The 21992-nt window shown below is 43.6% G+C and overlaps 1 protein-coding gene across 3 annotated transcripts in view; it reads right to left on the bottom strand.

Moving 5' to 3' along the window:
* Nucleotides 1-21992, bottom strand: part of CACUL1 (CDK2 associated cullin domain 1) — a 330048-nt gene that overhangs the window by 126193 nt on the left and 181863 nt on the right. For 2 of the 3 annotated variants that reach the window (XM_085602995.1, XM_085602988.1), the window contains exons 5-6: nt 18986-19088; nt 4002-4091 (exon numbers count right to left, since the gene is read on the bottom strand). In XM_085602995.1, the coding sequence (XP_085459121.1) occupies nt 4002-4091; nt 18986-19088 (193 nt within the window). The remainder of the gene's footprint in view (nt 1-4001; nt 4092-18985; nt 19089-21992) is intronic. The other variant, XM_085602999.1, reaches the window with a different exon arrangement.

Here is a 21992-nt window from a genome sequence, read left to right as displayed (position 1 = left end):
TATAAAAAAAATTAAAATACATACATAACTTAGCATTTAAAAAAACCATACAAATTCACTGAAAAAAACCATAGGTTTCACACACGTTGTAGTTAGGAATTAGCATTTAAAAAACCTTGCAAATTCACTTAAAAAAACATAGGTTTCACACATGTTATAGTTAGGCGGATATTTCACTCGTAAAAAACCAATGCAATTCCCCCGTTATAGTTACTTCAGATAAATATAACTCGCGCGACCGCCACTCTATCACAAGGATGATGTCATCAGTGATGTCAAGAGTGATGCCACTGACCATGTCATGAGTGATGTAATATGTGATGTCATGAGCAGAGGATTGCGGGCACACGAGTTATAGTTATCTGAAGTAACTATAACGGGGGAATTTCATTGGTTTTACACGAGTGAAATATCCACCTAACTTTAACATGTGTGAAACCTATGGTTTTTTAAGTGAATATATATATACACACACAAATTTATTGAAACTAGCATGCTTTGCCTAAGCCATTATAAAATGAATTAGGCACCAACACTTGATTTTGAAAACCATGAAAGTAATGGTGTTTTTTACTGAACAGTGCACCAAATGGGCATAAAATTGAATGAAATTTTCTTGCACAGGGCGAATATTTTGTGGCATGCACTGACCTATAACAATTTGTGTAATGTTTCATGTATTACAAACTTGGTATTTGTATTACTTCTAGCCCTGGGGAAGTCGTAAGTGTGTTACCCCCAAACGACGAAACGCGTTGGCTAAAGGGAGTGGAAGGAATAAAAAACACCAACGAAGGAACCACAGCCTATGTCATTTTATGTTTCTCAAATTGCATTATACTTTGATTTGACTTGGAAATGCGTGTGCATCAAAATGTCTGAATTGTTATGTTAAATCTTGAATTGATGGTTGGGGAAGTAGGGTGCATCTCCCTCTTTTGAACGCACCGCAAAAGATATTACTTGTGTTTGATCTGACTAATATGGATTGTTGTGATTTCTATATTAGCGCCTGTTACTCCTTTGCACCCAACTCAGTAAATTTGGCCAGTATAATGGGTCAGATGCCGGTATGGCCTTAGAACAAGAGGCATTTAAGTTCTTTTTTGAATGAGTAAAGGCAAGTGATCTACCTGAAGTTAAGGGAGACGGAGTTTCATATAGTAAAAACATTTCGAGCATCAATCAGTAATTTTAGTAAAGGCACTATAGGGCATATGTTTACATATTCTCTGGTGCCTGAGACCAGTCTTGGTGCTGCATGATAAACGCCTTCAATAGGGTGAAGATGGATTTTGTCTAGATTGAGACTTGTCTATCCTAGCTAGAACTAGTAATTGACAACTATTTGAGGTCCTCTTCAGGGACGATTGACTTTCTTTCTGTCATCAGCCTAAATTAATTTTGAACATTTTTTGTCAGTGAATTAATATGGTTTGCAAGATTGAAGCTTTAGTCACGTGTGAAGCCAAGGGATTTCAGTACTGGCAATTAAGTGTGGGTTACAATCTAGAATGCCGAGAGCATTAAGCCAGGTTTGAATTGTAGTGTTACACCATAGCAGAAAAATGAAAAGAATTTCTCTTTTTAGAAGGTTGAGCTTCAAATGATGGGTGGACATCCAGATCTGAATGTTATCCAGGATCAACACAAGAGACAATCTTTCATGAAGGAAGCTTTTCCAATATCATTTGTTTAGTCGGAATTAAAAGTAGAATTTTTACGGAGTTTCTTCTGCGAGATCTCAGAGGTTCCTCTTGAAGGTTAGGGTGATGACATTCATATATGGAGTTTGAGATTATTTGTTGGCATTTGTTCTCTAAATAAGAGTGAAACCAGCAGAGAACTGCATCTGGATTCCCCATTATCATTTTAAGTGTTTCAGGAGGGTGGAAAGGTTAACTATGACATATGTTGCAGAGCAGTAGATAAGCACCAGAAGACACAATTTGCCTTCATTCAGAATGCAGAGAACATCACAGCTTTCAAGCATTGCGGTTTCTGTACGCTAGCCCCTCTTGAAGCCTGAGATTGGATGTCAATAAAGAGTTTTGTTTTCTATTAATTCTTTAAGTTCATTAGCAAAATAGGTTTGCAGGATTTAAGAAATGGAGGTTGGACACCAAATTAAAGTTATTCAGGAGACTCTGGTCTCATGCCAGGTCTTTGACATGTCAAACAATCACTTGCCTGAGGTGGGACTTGGTGTTCTCTGAATTTGGGAGAGAAGTAAAGAGTCTTTTCTCTTCCAACAAGTGGTTTTGGGAAAGTTCTACACTTTTATTTTGTGTTAAAAGAAACACTGGAGAATGTCAGTTTTCTAAGCAGTTGATAATACAGAATAAAGTTGACGGACTGGTGGTTAGTCTTTTGGGTGTTTTTGTGAGGCTCATTTCTGCTCTTGGAGACATGGCTTTCGCTCAAAGTAGTGTTTTATACACATTACATTAATTGTGTAGATTTTGTGGGATAAGGAGTTTTTGAAGTTCTTTGGTTTTGAACAATTTAATTGCTTCTTTAAGTTATTTTGAGAGTCACTGAGCAGTGTTTCTTTTATGTCTTTTTCAATATGGGGGTGACAATTCATTCATGATCTCTATCATGGGAGGTGTACTGGATGGAGTGTGAAGTGACCTCTTAAGCTTTTTCTGTGTGTTGATGTTTGTTGGTGATTTTATTCTCGAGAGTGTTTAAACTGGATGTGTTTTTAGTTTCCTAGGCATTTCTGTTAACAAGTCACCCCTGAATACATGCCTACAAGGCAGCGAAACTTGATGTTTTGATAAAAACAATATAGACAAAAGCTCATGTTCATTTAATCAGAAGATAAGGGGGTGTTAAATACTTAGTAGAACCTCTGTTTGGCTTTGTGAGAGGCAAAAGAGAAGCAGGTTGTTTTCAAAATGATCTCAGTAACATTACACTGATCAGCCTTTCAAGGTCTAAAGGATAGTTTGACATGAGTGGTGCTGCTAATTCAGTATATTACCTTACAAAACAAATCCAGCAACTCCACCCTCTGTAAACAGCAGCATGCCTGTATATTCATGCTGGGCAGTGGGCAGTTGCAAGTGGAGGTGAGACATTTCTGAAAAGTTAGTCTGTATTGGCTTGGACTGTGCTGTGGAAATCAGGGACATTTATGTAAGCATCAGCTTGGTGCAAGCAATCACAAGGCTCAGACCTGTTCAGACAGACTTTGAAATTGTTTCCCCATGGAGTGTGCCCCACTGAAAACATATGCGCCACTCCATCTGCCTTCCTTGTTTTTCACACCCACACACAAACAAGCACTCACCCCTCTGCCTAAACATACAGCAACACACACACACACAAACCACCCACATCAGTTTGCAAAAGGTTCCCCTGCAATACTCTGGAATGGAATCGTCCGTTTTTTGTCTACCAGAATCACTCCACTTACTCACCCACCCCACTGTTATGGCTTCCCTCATAAGAACAGGATTATTCAGAATGCCCCTGCCTGCTCTGTATGCGAAGCTGTACTAGCTATTGTATTGTTGTTTTTTTGAGTGCCAACAGCTGATAGGAACCACACATTCCCTCATATGAGAGAAAATGAAAAAAAAATGAAAGTGGCTAAACCTGAAAGTGTATCCCAACACCAATAGATCCATTGAAGAGATGATCCTCATCATTGTAGCAGTAACACAGGCTTACGATATGAGCTACAAGAAAACCAATCACAGATATCTAGAAGCAAAATCAACTGGTGGAAAAGCGCAAATAAAGAAAAACCTGAACTATAGTAGTTGGTAAGCACTATACAGCGTGGAAATTATACATCTCTTTGCCTTTTTTGTTCACTACATGGTACAAAAGATAATTTTGTCTTTGATGGGCAACACATGCAATGAGTTGCACAACCAGTAGGATACATAGATCATTGCGGATGACTCTTCCAAATGTGCCTTTTGTCCAATACAATCAGGGGCTTCTTAGAACATAAAAGTGGCAAACAAAATTTGAAAAGTTATTACCTGGCCGGAGTGTATAGAGACCTTTCACAATATTTGCCATAGTTGAAGGGGTTATTTGGAAAGGATTTGACTGAGCATCTAACAGTAAAGCTGAAACAACAAATAAAAGAGTTCGCTGCAATCTCAGAAAGTCAACTGTTTCATTCAGTCAAGTATTATTCATCATGGAACAAACAGATAGGAAAAAGTTACTTACATGTAAAACTGGTACATAATGAAAACCTTTTACTTGATAAATACTCATTATCTTAACACTGTCCCGATCAAAGCACCACGTTTTTCTCTATTTTTATACTTTAATAAATAAGCATTGACAAACCCAATAGGTCATTGCCCTAAAAAGCAGAGCCTTCTGGGGCTGTATTATAGATAGGGCGCACTTTCCCAGTTTGCGGTATAGCGCACCTTAAAACAGGTGCGCAAGGCGCAAACAGGGAAAGTGCGCCCTGGGGGCAGCACATTCAAGTGAAAAATGGAGTTGCTTTGAAGCCACCGCTCAGTGTTTCACTGTGCAGGCGGCAACCCGCCTGCACTTTAACAAGGGGAGAGAGATCCCCTTGCAGGCGGGTGCAGTGAATGACTGCACCTGCCTGCAAGGGAATGTCTGGGGGTTTCACAGGACCCCATTCCCCCCTGCAGAGGGCTGCCATCGAAGACGCACAAACAGCGCACCAAGTTTTAGGTGGCGCACTGTCAGTGCACCTCCTGACAGCTCTTGCTTATGCGCCCGCGCCTATAAAGAGGCGCAGGAGCAGAAGCAAAGAGATCCACTTATTTGCATGGGGCCACGCCCGCATGCAAATGAGCAAATGCCCTCTGGTGATAGCACTGGCACACATTTAGCTATCTGTATTACAGAAGGGGCTGCACAAGCGTCTGCAACCCCTTCTGTAATACCAAAATGCCCCAGGGGCTCGCAAAGTGAGCACTAACACCCGTTGCTCCACGGGGGCACTTCTGTAATACTGCCTTTGTTGTGACTTTTTTTTTAAATTGGCCACATGCATCAAGACGCATACATACACATGGCCGGCAAATTTGCAATGGATTTTCTATTTAAGAAAACAGATTACGTATCGACGCAAAATCATGCACATCATGACATGTTTGCACGCAAGTCTTTAGATATGTGCATGTAGGTGCATTTATGCATGGCAACAGTTTTTAATTTGTAAGATAAGCGCCGCACCAGGGGCGGCGTCCCCTAAGTGCACAGCTTGATGTCCAGTGAATGGAATAGTCCAAACTTAATCAAAGAAGAAAGGCAGGTTAGTCGATTCTCAAGAAATAAATTTATTCAATTGTCATAAATACTGTTTCGTAGATATTTTATTCACATGTTGACAACATGTGACTAAAACACCTATGAAACAGAACCCATCCAATCAGAATACAGACCAACATGCTCCAGGGCGGGACAAACAAGTATAGGGCGGAAACCCGTGAAATCAAATATAAACAAAGACATTCAATCATCGGCAGGGGGCTGACCCAAAGCCCACTGTAAGGGCCTAATTAGAAGTTGGTCAGTGTATTTCGACCTGTGCGTAAAACCCCGTTTACGCATGGGTCAAACGTACATTTGGTTAAATTTAATCGATCAATAATTATTGTGCGTTAAATACCTCAACCTTTATTGCATTTCAGCAAGTCAAACTTTATTTAAAAGTGGAATGTGTGCAGTATTTACGGTACAATCAGGATTGTAGTATATTAAACACCAAAAGCCACAAGTTATTCCCCAGAAACTCATATTGGTGCCATTTTGCACACCCGATAAAGAACGTACCCAGTGGTAAAGTTATTTATCAGGTGCTATAAATAGCACCTATAACCGTAATAAGGGCCTAAGTGTAGACTATATATTGTAGATAGGTCTGGCCTTTTTTCCAGTTAGGTGCTGCATAAATGTTGTGTGGTCTTCTACGAAAACTAGACTAATTTATTATGCAGGAGGATTCTCAGTATCACAGCAGGATTACCATCTTCTTCATAATAACTCTGTATAAGGGTCCCCCAATATAGTCATCCTTGGCCGACATGCCCATAGTACACATGTAGGTAGAAACCCTGAGGGTACCTTTCGGGTATATAAGCACCACATCTTCTCTGGGCAAACCAGAGGAGAAAGACTTCCATGCTGATACAAGACGCAATGTCCCTGCACGCAGACACTCCTGCACGCAGTGGTCTGACATCCCTTGTGGGGTGTCCAACTCAAGACCAAGAGTGGGGTCCTTCGTTCTCTCACATCAGGTAATGGGGTTGGCTCTTTCCTGGGGGGGATTCTTGGCTATACACCTACATACATGCTAGGTACACTTGGGTACATCTAGTTAGAGTTGCATTGTAGGAGTACACATTATTATTGTCCAGTATCTATATGCTTGCATATATTCATTGTTTTAGCACTATGGTAGAATTCTACCTTCTATTTAATCTATTGGTGCTTATAACCGTATACACCTGTTTCTGTCTAATGGTTGTTGCAGCACACATTTTATACTAGAATGACGCTGGTTCAATAAATGCTTTTATTAAACATCCCCATCATTTATTCTGTCTGAGAACAAGTAAGCATGCGTAACTGAGCGAAAAGTACTGTATCCATGATCCCTGAGGGGTCAGGGTTGTCATGTTCGATAGTTGCCAGAGATTATTAGCTCCTTGGTAAGGGTATGGGGGGTAATAGTGAAACTATGATCTAGCTGGTCTACAGACTAACATATCCTTCGGGGGGTGTCTGGAATCAGTCTGGACACAAATCCCATAGTTTGTTGTCTAAAACGAGCAGATCCTACATGAAATGAAATGAGGATTTATTGTGCGCGATAATACCCGGAGGTGTCTAGGCGCGGTGGCTCAGCCTGCATTGTGAGACTGCGCGGAGGAACAAGAAGAAGGGACAGCTAGGTATTAAACAGCAGGGTTTTTAGGGATTTTCGGAATGCCAGGAGGTTGTTTTCCATCTTCAGTCCTATTGGGAGTAAGTTCCACAACCTCACTGTCCAGGTCACAAAGCCCCCCATCCTCCCATTGGCCATTTTAACTTTGGGGACTAAAAGATTTGCGGAAGTTGCAGAGTGAAGCTCTCTACCAGGAAGATACCACCTAAATTTGTTTGCCAGAAAATCCGGGGCGAGTCCATGGAATGCCTTAAAGGCAATACAGAGGGCCTTGAAATCGATCCTTCATTTTACTGGTAGCCAATGCAAGGAGGGTAAGGCATGTGCAACCGATTGCGGTTTCAGAATATCGAGCAGCAGATGGGCTGCTACATTTTGTAGGACCTGCATTTTATTGAGAAAGTGTGCGCTTATGTTGAAGAGTGGCCACGCTTAAACAAGTGATTGATTGACTGGGATCTGAGAAAAAGGCCTATAGCTGTTCGCATCTTGACAATCCAAGTTTTTTTGTTTTTTTTCAACAATGGAAGAATGGATGCCTTTTTCCTAGCAGTTGGGAAGTATCCAACAAAAAACATTTGATTGAAGATTCCAGTAAGAAAAAGGGCCGCAGCCTCTGGGGCCAGGTGGAGGATTTTAGGGAGGGGGTCCCAAGGTGATCCTGATGTAGGAACTACATGACATAGCGCCGCCAACATTTGTTTGGTTCTTATTTAACGGTAAAATCGGAGTAGCTCAGCCGTGCTTTCTCAGAGACCCCTACTCACATTTAACCAGAGGCGTCTAGGGTGGGAAGGTAAAAATCTGCTGTAGCTGAGTAGGTATACCCTATGTATTGGCTGTAATGAAGGATATAGTTCCCCACATAGTGCAAAACCTTATCTCTTTCTATAAACCTCAACCCATAATGTCTCAGACAGCAAACACTCCTGCTGATGGCAATGCTAGTACTAGTAGGGAGGAAGCTGAGCAGGAAGGTGCTATAACCATTTCAGAAAAGTGCAAAAATGCGCTTGCTGAAAAATTAGAAAAAAATAATCTTTTTCAGCTCTACAAGGATTTAGATTGCCCCTGAGGGATATGGAGGCTGAATGCCTCGTGACTTTAACGCGAGTTGACAAATGACCTAGCAAAGCAGACTTTACGAATCCGGGGGCAAACTGGAACACTGGTCTGAAATCAAAGAATGGTCTGAAATCAAAGAATGGGCTTCAAGCATACTACCAGCCCTGAGGGGTGTGTGGTTATGGATGCGACAACCATAAAACATGCCATTGCCACATACTAACAAAACATATAAGCTAAAAGAGCAGTCCAGGAACAATTAAATCCATTGATTACAAATGTGCCTGTCCAACAACTGTCGACCTGAAATAGATCTACCATCAATCTGACAATATCCATAGAAGAAATCTGAGGCTATTGGTTACTTCCACTCTGGAAACACAGGCAAACACCGAGCCCAAATGGCCTCGTGGCAGAATTCTATAAACGCTTTGCATCAGTGGTCTCCCCTAATTATCATTGTTTAACAAAGCCATCCAAGAAGGAAAATTGTCCCAAGTGCTATGCAAAAGCCTCTATGGTGGTAATCCTGAAGCAGGGATGGCACTAGGACTTGTGCTGGTCATACCAACCGATTTCCTTGCTTAACACACAGACCTGGCCAGCAGGTTAACAGAGGTAATCCGTATCTAGACACATGGGGACCAAAACGACTTCATGCCCACGCAAGGCACCAGGCATTGCTTCAGGAGACTGCATCTGGCATTAGATAGAATCCAAGACCTTAAAGCGCCTGTCGCATTAGTCTTATTATACTTTGAAAAGCCCTTTGATTCCATCCACAAAAGGGTTCCTATTCCAAGTGTTACAAAAAAGTAATTTCGGAATCGGATTTGTGGCCTGTGTCGGAACTCTTTATTTGCCCTTTTTGGACTCCGGTAATGGCCAATGTTGCGCTGTCCAACCCCTTCCCAATTGAAAGAGGCACCAGACAGGGCTGCCCCCTTCCGTCTCTGCTTTTCGCCCTGCCCTTTGAGCCCATGGCAGAATGAATTAAGAGGGATGTATTGTTGTGGGTATTTGAATGGAAAGAGACTATAAAAGATTACATCTCTCTGTATGTAGAGGACACGTGGCTCTTTCCTAGCGACCTACGCGCCACTGGAGATAAACTCATGCAAATCCTTGATAATTACATAGGTCAGCTTCTGACTTAGTGGAGAAGTGAACAAAAGTGATTCTGTTTTCCATTAAAGGTGAAGTGTATAATCAGAGGAGGCACCACAATAACTCCACAAGGATACATTTAAATACCTGGGAATATCCATCTTATCCAAGGCAATGAAGTGGGAGGCCAATAAAACTCCATTATCGCAAACACATGCTGAGATTTGAAGAGATGGTTGCTGCTATTGCTGCACACTCTCTGAAGAATTGCCATATACAAAATTATTGCTCTCTCTTGTGTATTATTTATTCTACAGAACTTCCCTCAGGAAGTGCCTGTTCCCACATATCAGAGAATACTGTTGGCAGGGGGCTGATCTAGGGTGTCCTTCGTCAAATGCACTTTTAGCCAATATGGGGGGCATTGGGGGCCACAGATATCCAGATTTATTACTAGACGGCCCACATGATTGATTAATTACAGGTTATTTGACGATAGATAAGATCAGGCACAATGATTAGAGCTGCAGTTATTTCAGGATCTGGGAGCCCTCAATAATTTATGTAGCTTAGCTCCAGGCGCCCGTCTTGGTTTCCAGAGGACACTAAAACTAATCTTTTCGTTTGGAGGAACACCATGCGCCATATAAAATGGGGCAAAAACCCACACATAAAACCCCGTAAGGGAGTCTTGCTGGGGAGCTCGAACTGGCCCAGGGACTTTAAGGAATTGACCATCATTGGTACCTCCAAGTTAGGTGATGTCTATGCCGGTAACCACATGTAGCCGGTCAAGGAACTTGAGGATTTGATTTACACAAATCTCGATTTTTTGGATTTCTACAATTGCAACACGTCCTTGAACTTCTTCTGAGCCTCCCAGGGGCCCTATCAGAGTTTAATCCATTAGAGGTCAGGATTACTAGTTCGATTGGTGCATAGGGCATCTCTAGCCTTTAATGTACTCTCACAAGGCACATTCTTCCGCATGATCTTGGAATGTGTAGCTATTCAAATCTTTTGGTCACAAGTGGAGCTGGTGGGGGCCATGGGGAGACCCCTCAAACTCACTACTGAGATGGCACTACTGGAATACCTTGAGGAATGGGGCAGCTCCAGTGGCCACTGTATGCTTCTTGGAAAGGGCTGTGAGTGCACAGCCCAAGTATGCAATTTCACACTTGGTGAGTACCAACTGTGATATCGCACACACATGAAGTGCAAGTTCATGCACCACACTCCTCAAATGGAGAAATTGCATAGATCACTGCTCTATTATGGTAAAAAGAGGTTTCAGGGAAAGAGGTTGCCCCAAGAAACCACAAGATCAGGAAAGCCTTGGAAGATAACTATCGAGCACTAGACACAGGCCCTGCTTCTCCCCTGCATTACCCCAAATGTAGGGGCACATGCCTAGTCATGGTAGCTACATAAAAACACATCACATATCAAACACAATGGTTTGAATAGATGTCCGCATAACAGGACATCTATCAAAATATTCCACAAAATATTCCACAGTGCCTGCAGACAATTTGTAAAAAAAAAATCTCTCTATCTCTCGATTTAACAATGCAGCATTGTTATAGTTAAAAAATTAAGAAACCTTTTTAAACAAAATATTACGCACCTAAAAGCCATGTTAATGGAATTAAAGCTGTATAACTGATATCATTTTCTTTAGAAATTAAGTAATGGAAAAAATTCATTTTCCCGTAAAAATTGATTCAAGCTCTAGGAAGCTAAAATGAGGGCACTTTATTGATGCGTTCTTCTCAGCTATATTCCTCAATAATGCCAGTTAAACATTCACATGCAGAGTGAAACATGTACTTGCAACACTAGCAGCCGTCTGTCAGTTAACTCCCATGGAAGTGTCACCTCAGAGGCCTAATGAACAACTAGAGCGCTAACATTTTCTATTTAAGACAAGTGTGGCAATCCTGAACTGATTTGTTGGAATAGGGGCTGTTGATTTTAAAACCTTTCCTGAGGAGCAGGCTGAAATAAAACAGCCAGGAGAAGTTGATAGAGGTATGAAACTAACAGATTAAAAATGAGAGTGAAGGTATGGGTTTTAGTAATTTGAGGCATAATGTATTTTTAAAGGGGATAAAATTAGTTAAAGAAAAACCTCAACATAAATATAGCATCCCCATGCCACATTTGTGTACTCAGTCACCTAACAGCTCACTAATTTAAAACAGTAACATTTTGGTAAAAAAAAAAAAATATATATTTTGGAATAAAACTGTGGTTAAAGTGACATTTTGGTGATAAAACCTTAATACCTTAAAAACCCAACATAAATTCTCTGCAAAAAGAATGGTTTTAGTTAGGTGTTGAAATGAGACAAGCAAATGTTTAGAAATGCAAAAAACATTGGAATATGTCAGTTATAGTTTGGTAAACGAGTTATAACTTCCAACACCCTTTCCCCCATCATGCACTGCTGATCACCTTACATATGACATAACCAATGTATTCTTTTAATGTGGACTTCGGAAAGCTGTCAATTTAATTGTTAAATGACCTAGGACTCGGAAGGAGCCCTCCATCTTCCATGTAGCACAGCTGGTCTATTAAGTGCTTCTCTTCTGTTTTTTTTTTTTAAAGGTAACTCAAACTGAATTTATTTTTATTTTCTCAGATGTAGACGAGCAGCCTGTCTGTTCTTTGCTTGAGGGAGCTGCAAAAGGGTGGATTACCTTTGCAGGACCCTAGAGGGGCCTGCAGCTTTAAGCGCAGAAAGTATTTTCCTGGTAGAGACAGAGAAGAGATGAGAAGCATGTATAAGGTGAGGGTCAAGGACCAATGATACCAGGAAGCTTCAAAGGAGAACCAGAAGGTGGGAGGCCCATTTTCAAGGAATTAGCATTCAAGTCTGGGTTTCAATAGAGATTAAAGATCAGGGGATATCAAACCAATTTAAAGGAGACCAGCCCTAGATTGCCATGAGAGGGAAACAATCCAACCAGCCCACAAAAGGTTGTTACTATTGTGACATATTTAAAGCTTCGAACAGACCACTCGCGTAACTGAGCTGAACCAGGGAGTGGCTGTGGGTGGATTTTCAGAATATGGCTTCTCCACTTATGCTTGCAGCTATAGCTTATGGTATTTCATATCGAAGTGTGGTATTATACCTAGACATGCTTCTGCTGTCTGATGCCTGCAAGACAGGGACACAGTATGCAGATTCCACCCTTCTCCACAGAAGAAGGAAGCGTCTGGAAGCTGTGTGCGCTCTGCACTGGAGCCCAGCTTTGTGAGGTTTCCAAGGGGCCAAACATAGCTTGATTTCTAAACAAGCGGAGAAGGCAACCAAATCCCCCAGGACACAAAAGGGCACCCAAAGTACTGTTCTTGTGAAGGAGAACAGCTGGCTAGTTTACTGGTCTAGCACTGGGCCTGGTGAAGATTCTTTGTTAAAACTGGGAACAGAGTGACATTCACTGAGAGCTGGTTTTGGGAACAAGAACTCTCCTGTGAAAGGTGAGGCCATTTGTTTCAGCACTGTAGCAAATGGCTTCCCTCCCACTACAGAGGTAGTTTTTTTGAGAAAAACGGATACCCTCCCCCAACCTACCAGCACCCTGTCCCCTACTCCCTTATGCCACTTGTGAGCAGGGGAAGTTCCCCCTGCAGCACGCGGGCAGGAGCAGAACAAAAAGTGTGCCATGCTTGGGGAGCTAGCTGGGGCAGCTCGGGAGTGGGCTCCTCGCTCTGCACCCAACACAAGGTGGCACCCAGGATTTGAAAAATGAAAGAAAGAAAAAGTGTCACAGCTTCTTGCCTTAACCAAGCAGAAAGTCGCTCATTTAATATTCTCTGCCTTGGGCTTAAAATGTGCTTGGGGGCTGTAGAGATTGCAGCAGCCCCCAACAAGTGCCCACAGAAAAGCCACCAGAGTTCTCCCAAAGGGTTGCATTCAAGTACCCAGGAGAGGGTTAGCTGGTTTTCAAAGCACTCCCTAACCTTGTGCTGTTGCACATATGCTCTGGAGGTCAGGGATCTCCAATAATGGGTTCTGGGGATGCAGTAGTAACCTTTACCAAGTAGAAATAGGATTCCATTATGAGCGGTATACAACTTAGTACTATCTTCATTGGTTTCAATGGTGTTGCAACAATGAATTTTAACTTGTTTGCTGCTGTTTGATGATGTGGTGATACCCTCACAAGCCCATCAAGTCTGCCATATTATTAATTACACTCCCCTGTATTAATATGAAGTCTAGTATAAGAGGGGGTATTATAGAATTCAGGACCATTTAGGCGTGTAACAAGTTATTATGGTGTTAGCAAAGCTATTTCCATTCATCCGATAGTATGTATTTGTAATTTAATGCATAGTATTTAGCAGTGTGTGCATAAGAAGGTACTTTTCCATTTAAAAAAAGATAAAAGCACTGGCTGGAAAATAATTTGTGGATGGTGTTGCGGGCTGTGGTTATTAGCTTACACCACATTCTATTAGTAGGTCTTGACTAGGGAGCTGGGGTTACTAGCCCACACAGCCTCCCTTGATTATGCCTAGGGCTGCTCTGCAACCCTAAGAGAATCAAGAGCTACAATCGAGTGGTTCCCAGTAAAGAGGAATTTGTGGACTCATTACAATTTATTACTACAAAGCATCCGCATCCTTCGCAACTCATTACTGAATTTCTTTCATTGGTGGCAGTGGTGGGATCAAGGTTATCCAATTCCAGGACACACTGATAAAAAGTTCAGTTTGGCCCATATTACTTGTTTTAAAGCACAAACATCAGGGTCCAAGACTCTGTGAGGAGTTCAAATGTTTCACAGCATGAACTCAAGATGTGGAAAAGGAAAGCCTCCACGCATATATTACATGTGAACACATTGAGGATTTTTAAACAATATTTTTATTAACATTTTCAACCTTATCTGCAATAGCAAGTATTTCCTGCATTACATACATTCCGTCGTCAACATGTCACCAATTGTTTGTACCGCAAGGACTTTTGTATATTCAGTCTTAAGTTTTTAAAACCGACTCTCTGCCCACATCCACATATATCACCTTACTTTCAGCTAATTTCACCTTTTCTAGTCTGAATTGTTCGATATAGTTCCTTCCTCTGGGGGATCACAAATATTACCCTGATATTTGTTCCATTTCCCCCATATCCACTTCCATTTTTTGGGGCATCTCCTGTGCATGTATACTGACTTTTCTGTTACCATTAGTTTGTCCATACCATTACACCATTTTCGTAGTGTCGGGACCTGCCTGGCTCCCCACAGCTGCGCGATGTCTCTTTTCGCTAATGCCATACCTAGCATTACCCACGTTTGCGCTGCCTGATTGAGGTTTGTGTCCTCCCATATGTTTAATATGCATCGCCTAGGCCCAGGAGCTACCTTAGTGTCAGTGACCTGCGAGATGGTGCGCATTATTGCTTTCCAATAGTTACTAATTTCTACGCATTTCCACAGTATATGCCAGAATGTGCCTGGTTCCCCACATTGTCTGATGCATAGCGGTGTTTCTTCTCTGTGCAATTTATGTAAGAGTGTCCTGGTGTAGTATGTGCGATGCAGCACCTTCAGTTGAATTAATTTGAATCTAGCTGAGATCGCCACCTCTCTTGGGGACGCCATCGCTGCTTGCCTGTCTTTCTCGTCTAGATCACCCACGTCTGTCTCCCATCTCGCTTTCAGGGTTTCCGTCGGGTCTGGTTGGTTATTTATAATTTTTTTGTATGTTAGTGATATTGCTTTCACCCTCATATGGTCAGTGAGTAGTCTGTCCTCGAGGGGTGAGGACTCTGGCAACTGCGTGCCTTGCGGGATCAAAGCCGTTAGCGCATGCCTTATTTGCAGGTACATAAACTTCTCTGTATCAGCCAAACCATAGCTTTGTTGCAATTGTGTGTACGGGACAGTCTCACCCTTTTTCCACAGGTCCCCCACCCTCGAGATACCTATCCGGTCCCATTGTTTGAATCCCTTCGTGTTTCTTAACCTGCCTAGTTTTTTGGTGTCCCAGAGCGGTGTTGCCTGTGTCAGGACTCCCTCCCATCCCATGTCTCTCTGCACCTCATGCCAGATCTTAATTGTGTGCGCTGTAGGACCCGTAAGATTTTTCGATTTATTCCTGTTGTAAAGCTCTCCCATAATAGTGTCTGTACCCAGGAGATATCTATCCATGCGGTATGCCGGGTCTTCCTGGTTTGCGTGAAGCCATTGATTTATTACCGCCAGTTGAGAGGCCCAATAGTATACCTTAATGTGTGGGAGCGCTATTCCACCATCATACCAGCCCTTCACCAATTTGTGCATCGCAATACGCGTCGCCTTACCATCCCATAGCAACTTGCTTACTTCATTATGGACTTCCCTGAAGTATGATGGATGGATCGGGAATGGTGTGTTTTGTAGGGCATATAAAAACCTGGGGAGCGCCATCATTTTAAAGAGGGCTGCCCTGCCTAGTAGGGTGAGTGGTAGTGTGCGCCAGCACTGCACGTCTCTGCGGAATCGCTCCAGAGGTTTCGTAAGATTTTGTGCAATGAAGTGTGTGTTCTGGGATGTGATATAGATGCCCAAATATGTAAACCCTTCCGCCACTATCTTGACGTCACAGTTATTCGGGAGTCGCGGCTGATCGCCCGAGAGTACGTATATGTGTGATTCCGTCCAGTTTATAGTGTATCCAGATACACGGCCATATGCTGCACAAATATCCATGAGGCAATTTAGTGAGCGGGCTGGGGAGGCTAGATAAAGCAGTATGTCATCTGCGTAGAGCGATATTCGGTCCTCCCATCCCAGTGCCCAATTAAGCCCACGGATCACTTGATCTTGCCGTATCCATGCCGCCAGGGGTTCCAATACTATTGCGAATAGGAGCGGCGACAACGGGCATCCCTGCCGCGTCCCTTTAGCGAGTGGGAAGGTGTCTGAGATTCGTCCATTGGCCACTACTTGTGCAATTGGTTTTGTGTAGAGCAATTCCACCCATTTCATGAAGTTGTGCCCGAATCCCAAATGGTGGAGCACCGCAAATAAAAATGGCCATGCCACCATGTCGAACGCCATTCACGCGTCCAATGAGAACACATTGATGAACCAATTGTGTATATTGGGACCAGTTTTCAATTTTCAAATTATGTAATGGCAGGATAGGCTTTCACAGAGTGATCCCATTAAGGGATCGTAGGTAATAATGTTCTTTGAACACCAACACTACACCCACACACACCAACACCCATCCACATCCATCCATCCATCCACACACATGCATCCATCCATCTACCCACACACATCCAACCACCCACATACCCCCATATGAGGAGGGTGCTTCTATGTTTTGGGACTGTGACAAGTACCCACACCATAGATTGGGAATAAAGGTGGGCCTTACTTTTTAGACTGTAGGAAATGATTGAGGTGGTCCAGAAAATATTCACCCTGCAAACAAGGTAGGGGTCCCATGCACTAGTTTAGGTATACCAGAGACACCCCCCTCCCCCCCTCTGGCCAGGGAACTCTGAAGTTTGGAAACTGAACTGTGCCTGTTAGCACAAGGCGACTGATTCGTCCAGCCTTTGCCTAACTAAAAGCAGACTAGACTGGGATTTGTGCTGTAGTACTGGACTGGGGAGAAGCTCCCAGTAGCCACTTTTGAGGACTGTGCAGAAAGTTTAACTGTCCGTGCAGAATGGAACGGGTAGTATGAAAAGATATCACTTTGCAGACAACTGCTCCAATTTTTTTTCTATTTACCTCATCTTATCATAAACATAAAATATGTCCTGTTTTTACTAAATAGGTGTGTGAGCTTTATTTAGTGGTTTCTTGATCCAAATGCTGTGTTGGTACTGTTAACCCTTAACAAATATTCTCTAAAGAAGCCTTCTATTCTGGTTCTGAACTACAAAGGGGTAGATGAGGCTGCATATAGAAAGAGTGCTTGCCTGACTAGGAGCTAGTTTTGTGCTGTGGTGAGAGAATTTGCCAGCCACCAGACATCCTACTCTGCTCACAGGCCACCGTATGTGCATGGCCAGAAGTGGTGTGCATTGGGCTAGAGTATACTTTCATAGAAGTTGCATTTACCATATGATCAAACCCCATCCCCAGAAATTCTCTGGAAAAGTAAGGGTAAAGTTAAGTCACGCCTTTAAAACATACTGAAATTTGCCAGTTATGGTTAGCTCTGCAATCCAAAAGTTGCCCAACAGCCCGGCAAACTATAAATCATGCGCCAAATTCATTGCCTTTCACCTCAAATGTTTACAGCAGTGAGTAGCCACACAAAGCACAACGTCATTAAATAGCACATATTCAAACCAATAAATGCTACAGTCGTAGAGGTCTCTTTCATAGTGCTATGCATGCAACATGTTATCTGTAAGATTATTTATGACACTAGTAACTGGATCTGTTACATCAAAGGTGAGGTCATAAGCACTGCATTAGGTGCGCAAGTTATGGTTTGCATAGCTGTTGTGTGAGATCTGGACTGTGGAACGAACCAAAACTGGGACATAATAGTGTTTTTTTGCTATGTAAAGATAAACCACTTTAACTGCAACTGCCAATGACAGATGAAGCAGCACTCAGGAGGCAGATTTATTCCATCCCATTAATTTATTGTATTGGGGAGGGGGAGGAGAGAGAGAGGGGGGAGGAGAGAGAGAGAGGGGGGAAAGAGAGAGAGAGAGAGGGAGAAAAGAGAGAGAGAGGGGAGAAAAGAGAGAGAGAGGGGAGAAAGAGAGAGAGAGGGGAGAAAGAGAGAGAGAGGGGAGAAAGAGAGAGAGAGGGGAGAAAGAGAGAGAGGGGAGAAAGAGAGAGGGGAGAAAGAGAGAGGGGAGAAAGAGAGAGGGGGAAAGAGAGAGAGGGGGGAGAAAGAGAGAGGGGGAGAAAGAGAGAGAGGGGGAGAAAGAGAGAGAGAGGGGAGAAAGAGAGAGAGAGGGGAGAAAGAGAGAGAGAGAGAGAGAGAGAGAGAGAGAGCGCGAGCGAAAGAGAGAGAGAGAGAAAGAGAGAGAAAGAGAGAGAGAAAGAGAGAGAAAGAGAGAGAAAGAGCGCGAGAGAAAGAGAGCGAGAGAAAGAGAGCGAGAGAAAGAGAGCGAGAGAAAGAGAGCGAGAGAAAGAGCGAGAGAGAGAGAAAGAGAGCGAGAAAGAGAGAGAGAGAGAGAGAGAGAGAGAGAAAGAGGGAGGGGGAGAGGGAGGGAGAGGGAGAGAGAGAGAGAGAGAGAGAGAGAGAGAGAGAGAGAGAGAGAGAGAGAGAGAGGGGACACACACACACACATAGTAATGAACCCGCAGTAGTTGTTAAGCATAAGATTAACACACTACCATCCATGCCTTGCTAGAAAAACAACAAAACTTTTTGGCATTTTTGCAGCAAAGACTTTAAGCACAGGATTAGATAAGGTCATAAATATAATGCTTAACTGTGATATATATGTTGTATATTGCCTTTGGGGGATTTTGGTGATATGATCAACAAGGCCGAAAGCAGTGTAGTTTGAAAATGTCACCAAAACCTTGCAATGTGTTTTAGAATGGAGTTCTTAAAAATGTCACAAGAACCCTGCAATAGGATTTTAACTTGCTTTCTTTAAAAAAAAAAAACATACACATTGGCTATAGAAATCGGAGATCTTCTACGTTTTGAAGTGGTGTGGAAACTTTTTGTTTTGAGTCTCCTACTCAGGAGATGTTTGTCAGTAACCACAAGACCTAACAAAAAGGGTTTCTTGAAGTATCTTCAGCTAAAATCAACATCTGCCAACATCACTTAGAAAACAACCAATAGCTCATCACACTTGCACTACACCATGCTATTCATTCCGGTGTATTTTAACCCAATTCAAAGTGGATATCCTGCTTCAAGAGCTAGTAACGCTCAGATTCAAGCGAAGATACTTACGCATCAGGCTATAAATGTGCTTCTCTGCTACCTGTTCAGTGAACAGCCTAATGAGGTCATCTTTCAAGTCTCTGTTTAGCTTTGTTTCTATGTAAAATTTATTCTGCAAAATAAAATCAGAGGTCACCGTCACTACAATGACAAAAGCATTTGTGCTACACTAAAATGCAGCACTACACTTAGCAACATCAACATAGGAAGTTAAAATATCCCATTAGTGGTTTCTCAGTACAAAAATTAGCATCCAAAACTTTTTAAATGCATCCTTTTTTTTTTTTAAGGGCAAAACATTTCATACATCCAAATAATTTTCTTTTGAGTAACACTTTTGCAATAGTTACTTAATTTTGCAGTTATTCTGTAACTGCTTATCCTTCGTATGTATTTCATAGGCCTACAATAGTCCATGTATTTAAAACAAAGTTCTGAAGACAGGCTTCAATATCTTACATGCCTTAATTCATCATAATTTGTACTATTTAACAATAAATCTATTATAAGAAACCAGTAACCTACATGTAATAATAGCTTTGATGCTTGAATATCTTCTGCATTCACATGCTGTGCTTAATTCCACAATCTAGTGGTTGGCTTCGGAAGTGTTAAACTGCGAAACCGTTCCTACTCTTGGTGGACGTCAACACATGCAAAGCTTACTCAGGACACCGTATGCCCACAATGCTTAATTTCGTGGCCACCATTTAAAATTGATTTTGTACTGTCCCTTCCCTACCCACCTCCATTGCGGAGATGGGAGGGTCGCCTGTGAATGCAAAATTTCCTAGCTTTTATGAAGGAAAGTTTAAATTCTACAAAGGGAACAGAGGGAACTATTATGCATATTTCTTAATCAGCAGCCCATCAATACACATAATATTTAGCAATGAATGGACAACATATTCCAGGAGTCCTTGGAAACAGTCCAGTCAACATCTTATCAATCCATATAAAACTGTGCTCAAGAAAAGGACTTTTCAGCGCGCAACCAAGATGGCCGCGTAGGCTTACGGCTCTCGAGGGCCTCTGCAACCTCCCACGTCTATCCTGACTTAATCCTGGTTTATTTGACGGGCTTTTGCAGATGAACTTGCGCTGAGGTGCCACCCGTTTTCCAAATTCAGATCGGACGCCGGGACCCGGAATGGTTGCACTTCGAAGTTTGCGGCCTGCTCTTGCCTTGGTCCCGATCTCGAGCTGGTGAAGTGCCCGGGTACGAAGTGAACAACAGCGGCTGGCTGGGCTTGACCTGCCACGGACCCCGCACTTTCACTTTCGTTTTCAAGCTTGTTCTCTGACATCGGCTGAGAGACTTTGGTGTTTCAGAGGGGCGCGGACGGCGAAGTGTCTGGCCTGACTCTCGGACTATACATGGGCTGACTGTCGGCGACGGCTGTGTTCAATTGAATTAGCTACCTGGTCCCTTTTTCCTGGTGCGGGCGGGCTTGGTGGACTCCGGACGATGGCGGCGAGACTAGACGGAGACAAGTCGAAACCCAAGTCAACCCGGAGGGGTGCCTATACCCAGGTCAATAACATGGATCGATATGCGCAGGCAAAGGGATCCCCTGGTGGCTCGCATAAATCGCCTGAGAGGTCTAAGGAGGTCTCAGGCCCATCGTCAGAATTGACCCTGCTGGACGTCATGGGCGCCATTGAGGAGATGAAGACCGCTGTGGGTCAGCAGTTTGATACCCTGGCTCATAAACTGGACGCGGTCCTGATCGATGTGAATTTGGTCAGGGCAGACCTGTCCAAAACTAACGAGCGGGTCGACTCCTTGAGTCAAGCGGCGTCGAGCCTCACTGTGGACGTGGCCGCCCTGCAGACGGAGGTCCGTAGGTTGCGGCTAGCCAGTGATCTGACGGACCATCGCCTTGAGGACTCCGAAAGCAGGGCTAGACGGAACAATGTTCGTATCATTGGAGTGCCGGAAAGATCGGAGGAATCTGCTGCGGATCTTTTTGTTGAGGATCTGGTGACCAATCGTCTCGCGCCCAAGGGACTGAGCAAGTTCTTTGCGGTGGAGCGGGCCCACAGGATTCCGGGTGGTGCGCCCAAGGTGGGTGCTCCCCCGCGGCCTATAATCGCCCGACTCTTTAACTTTCGGGATAGGGATGCTATCCTTCAGGCGTCGAGGGTGGCCGGGCCGCTGAAGTTTGAGAATTCCAATGTCAGCTTTTACCCGGACTTCACGCAAGCGGTCCAGAAACTACGGCTGGGATTTTTGGGTGTGAAACGGCGCTTGAGGGACATGGAGCTGAAATATGCGATGTTATTCCCGGCGAGGCTGCGGGTTGAGTTCCAGGGTCGTTCCCACTTTTTCGACCGGCCGGAGGCGGTTGGAGACTGGTTGGATGCCCTGCCTCGGGGACAGGATCGAGACAGTCGGATGGCGGAGAGCGGACGGGATTTGGTGGAGCAGGACTAGAACTTGGTTCCTGGTGATGGACTGGACTGGTGATGTTTTGTACCTTGGCTCAACTAGACCCTAGTTTGGCACAATATGCCCTCCAAATGCCTGGGGGTTGTGGGGAGCTTATTGGGGTCCTTTCCTCCTTCTGGGGTTCTTTTTGTGGTATATGTTAGGGCGACAGGCACACTGCGAGTTGGGGGGGCTGTTTGGGCTCAAGCAGGGGTGCAGGGAGGGGGGAGTTGTGGTTTGGGGATTGTGGGGGAGCGGGGTTGTTGGGGATTGTTTGTTTGTTTCGCAAGGCAATGTGAAGTTCTCTGCTGACTTATCCGGGTTGTGCTTTCCGGGATGTGGGTATCATGCACGGGAGTGGGATGGGGGGTAGGGGATTGAGAATCCTTTCGTGGAATGTGAATGGACTGGGGGACAGGATCAAGCGCGGGGTGGTGTTGCAGTTTTTGAAGCGGATTTCGCCCGACATTGTTTTCCTGCAGGAGACACATTTGATTGGGAACTCCTTCCATGCCCTAAATAGGAGGGACTATCGCCTTGCCGCTCACTCTGGTTTCACTTCTGGCTCTAGGGGAGTGGGCATTT

This window comes from Triturus cristatus, chromosome 1_2 (assembly GCF_964204655.1).
Source record: "Triturus cristatus chromosome 1_2, aTriCri1.1, whole genome shotgun sequence".
NCBI lineage: Eukaryota > Metazoa > Chordata > Amphibia > Caudata > Salamandridae > Triturus > Triturus cristatus.
The sequence above is the reverse complement of the archived record's forward strand: the minus strand, read 5'-3'. Positions and strand labels throughout refer to the sequence as shown.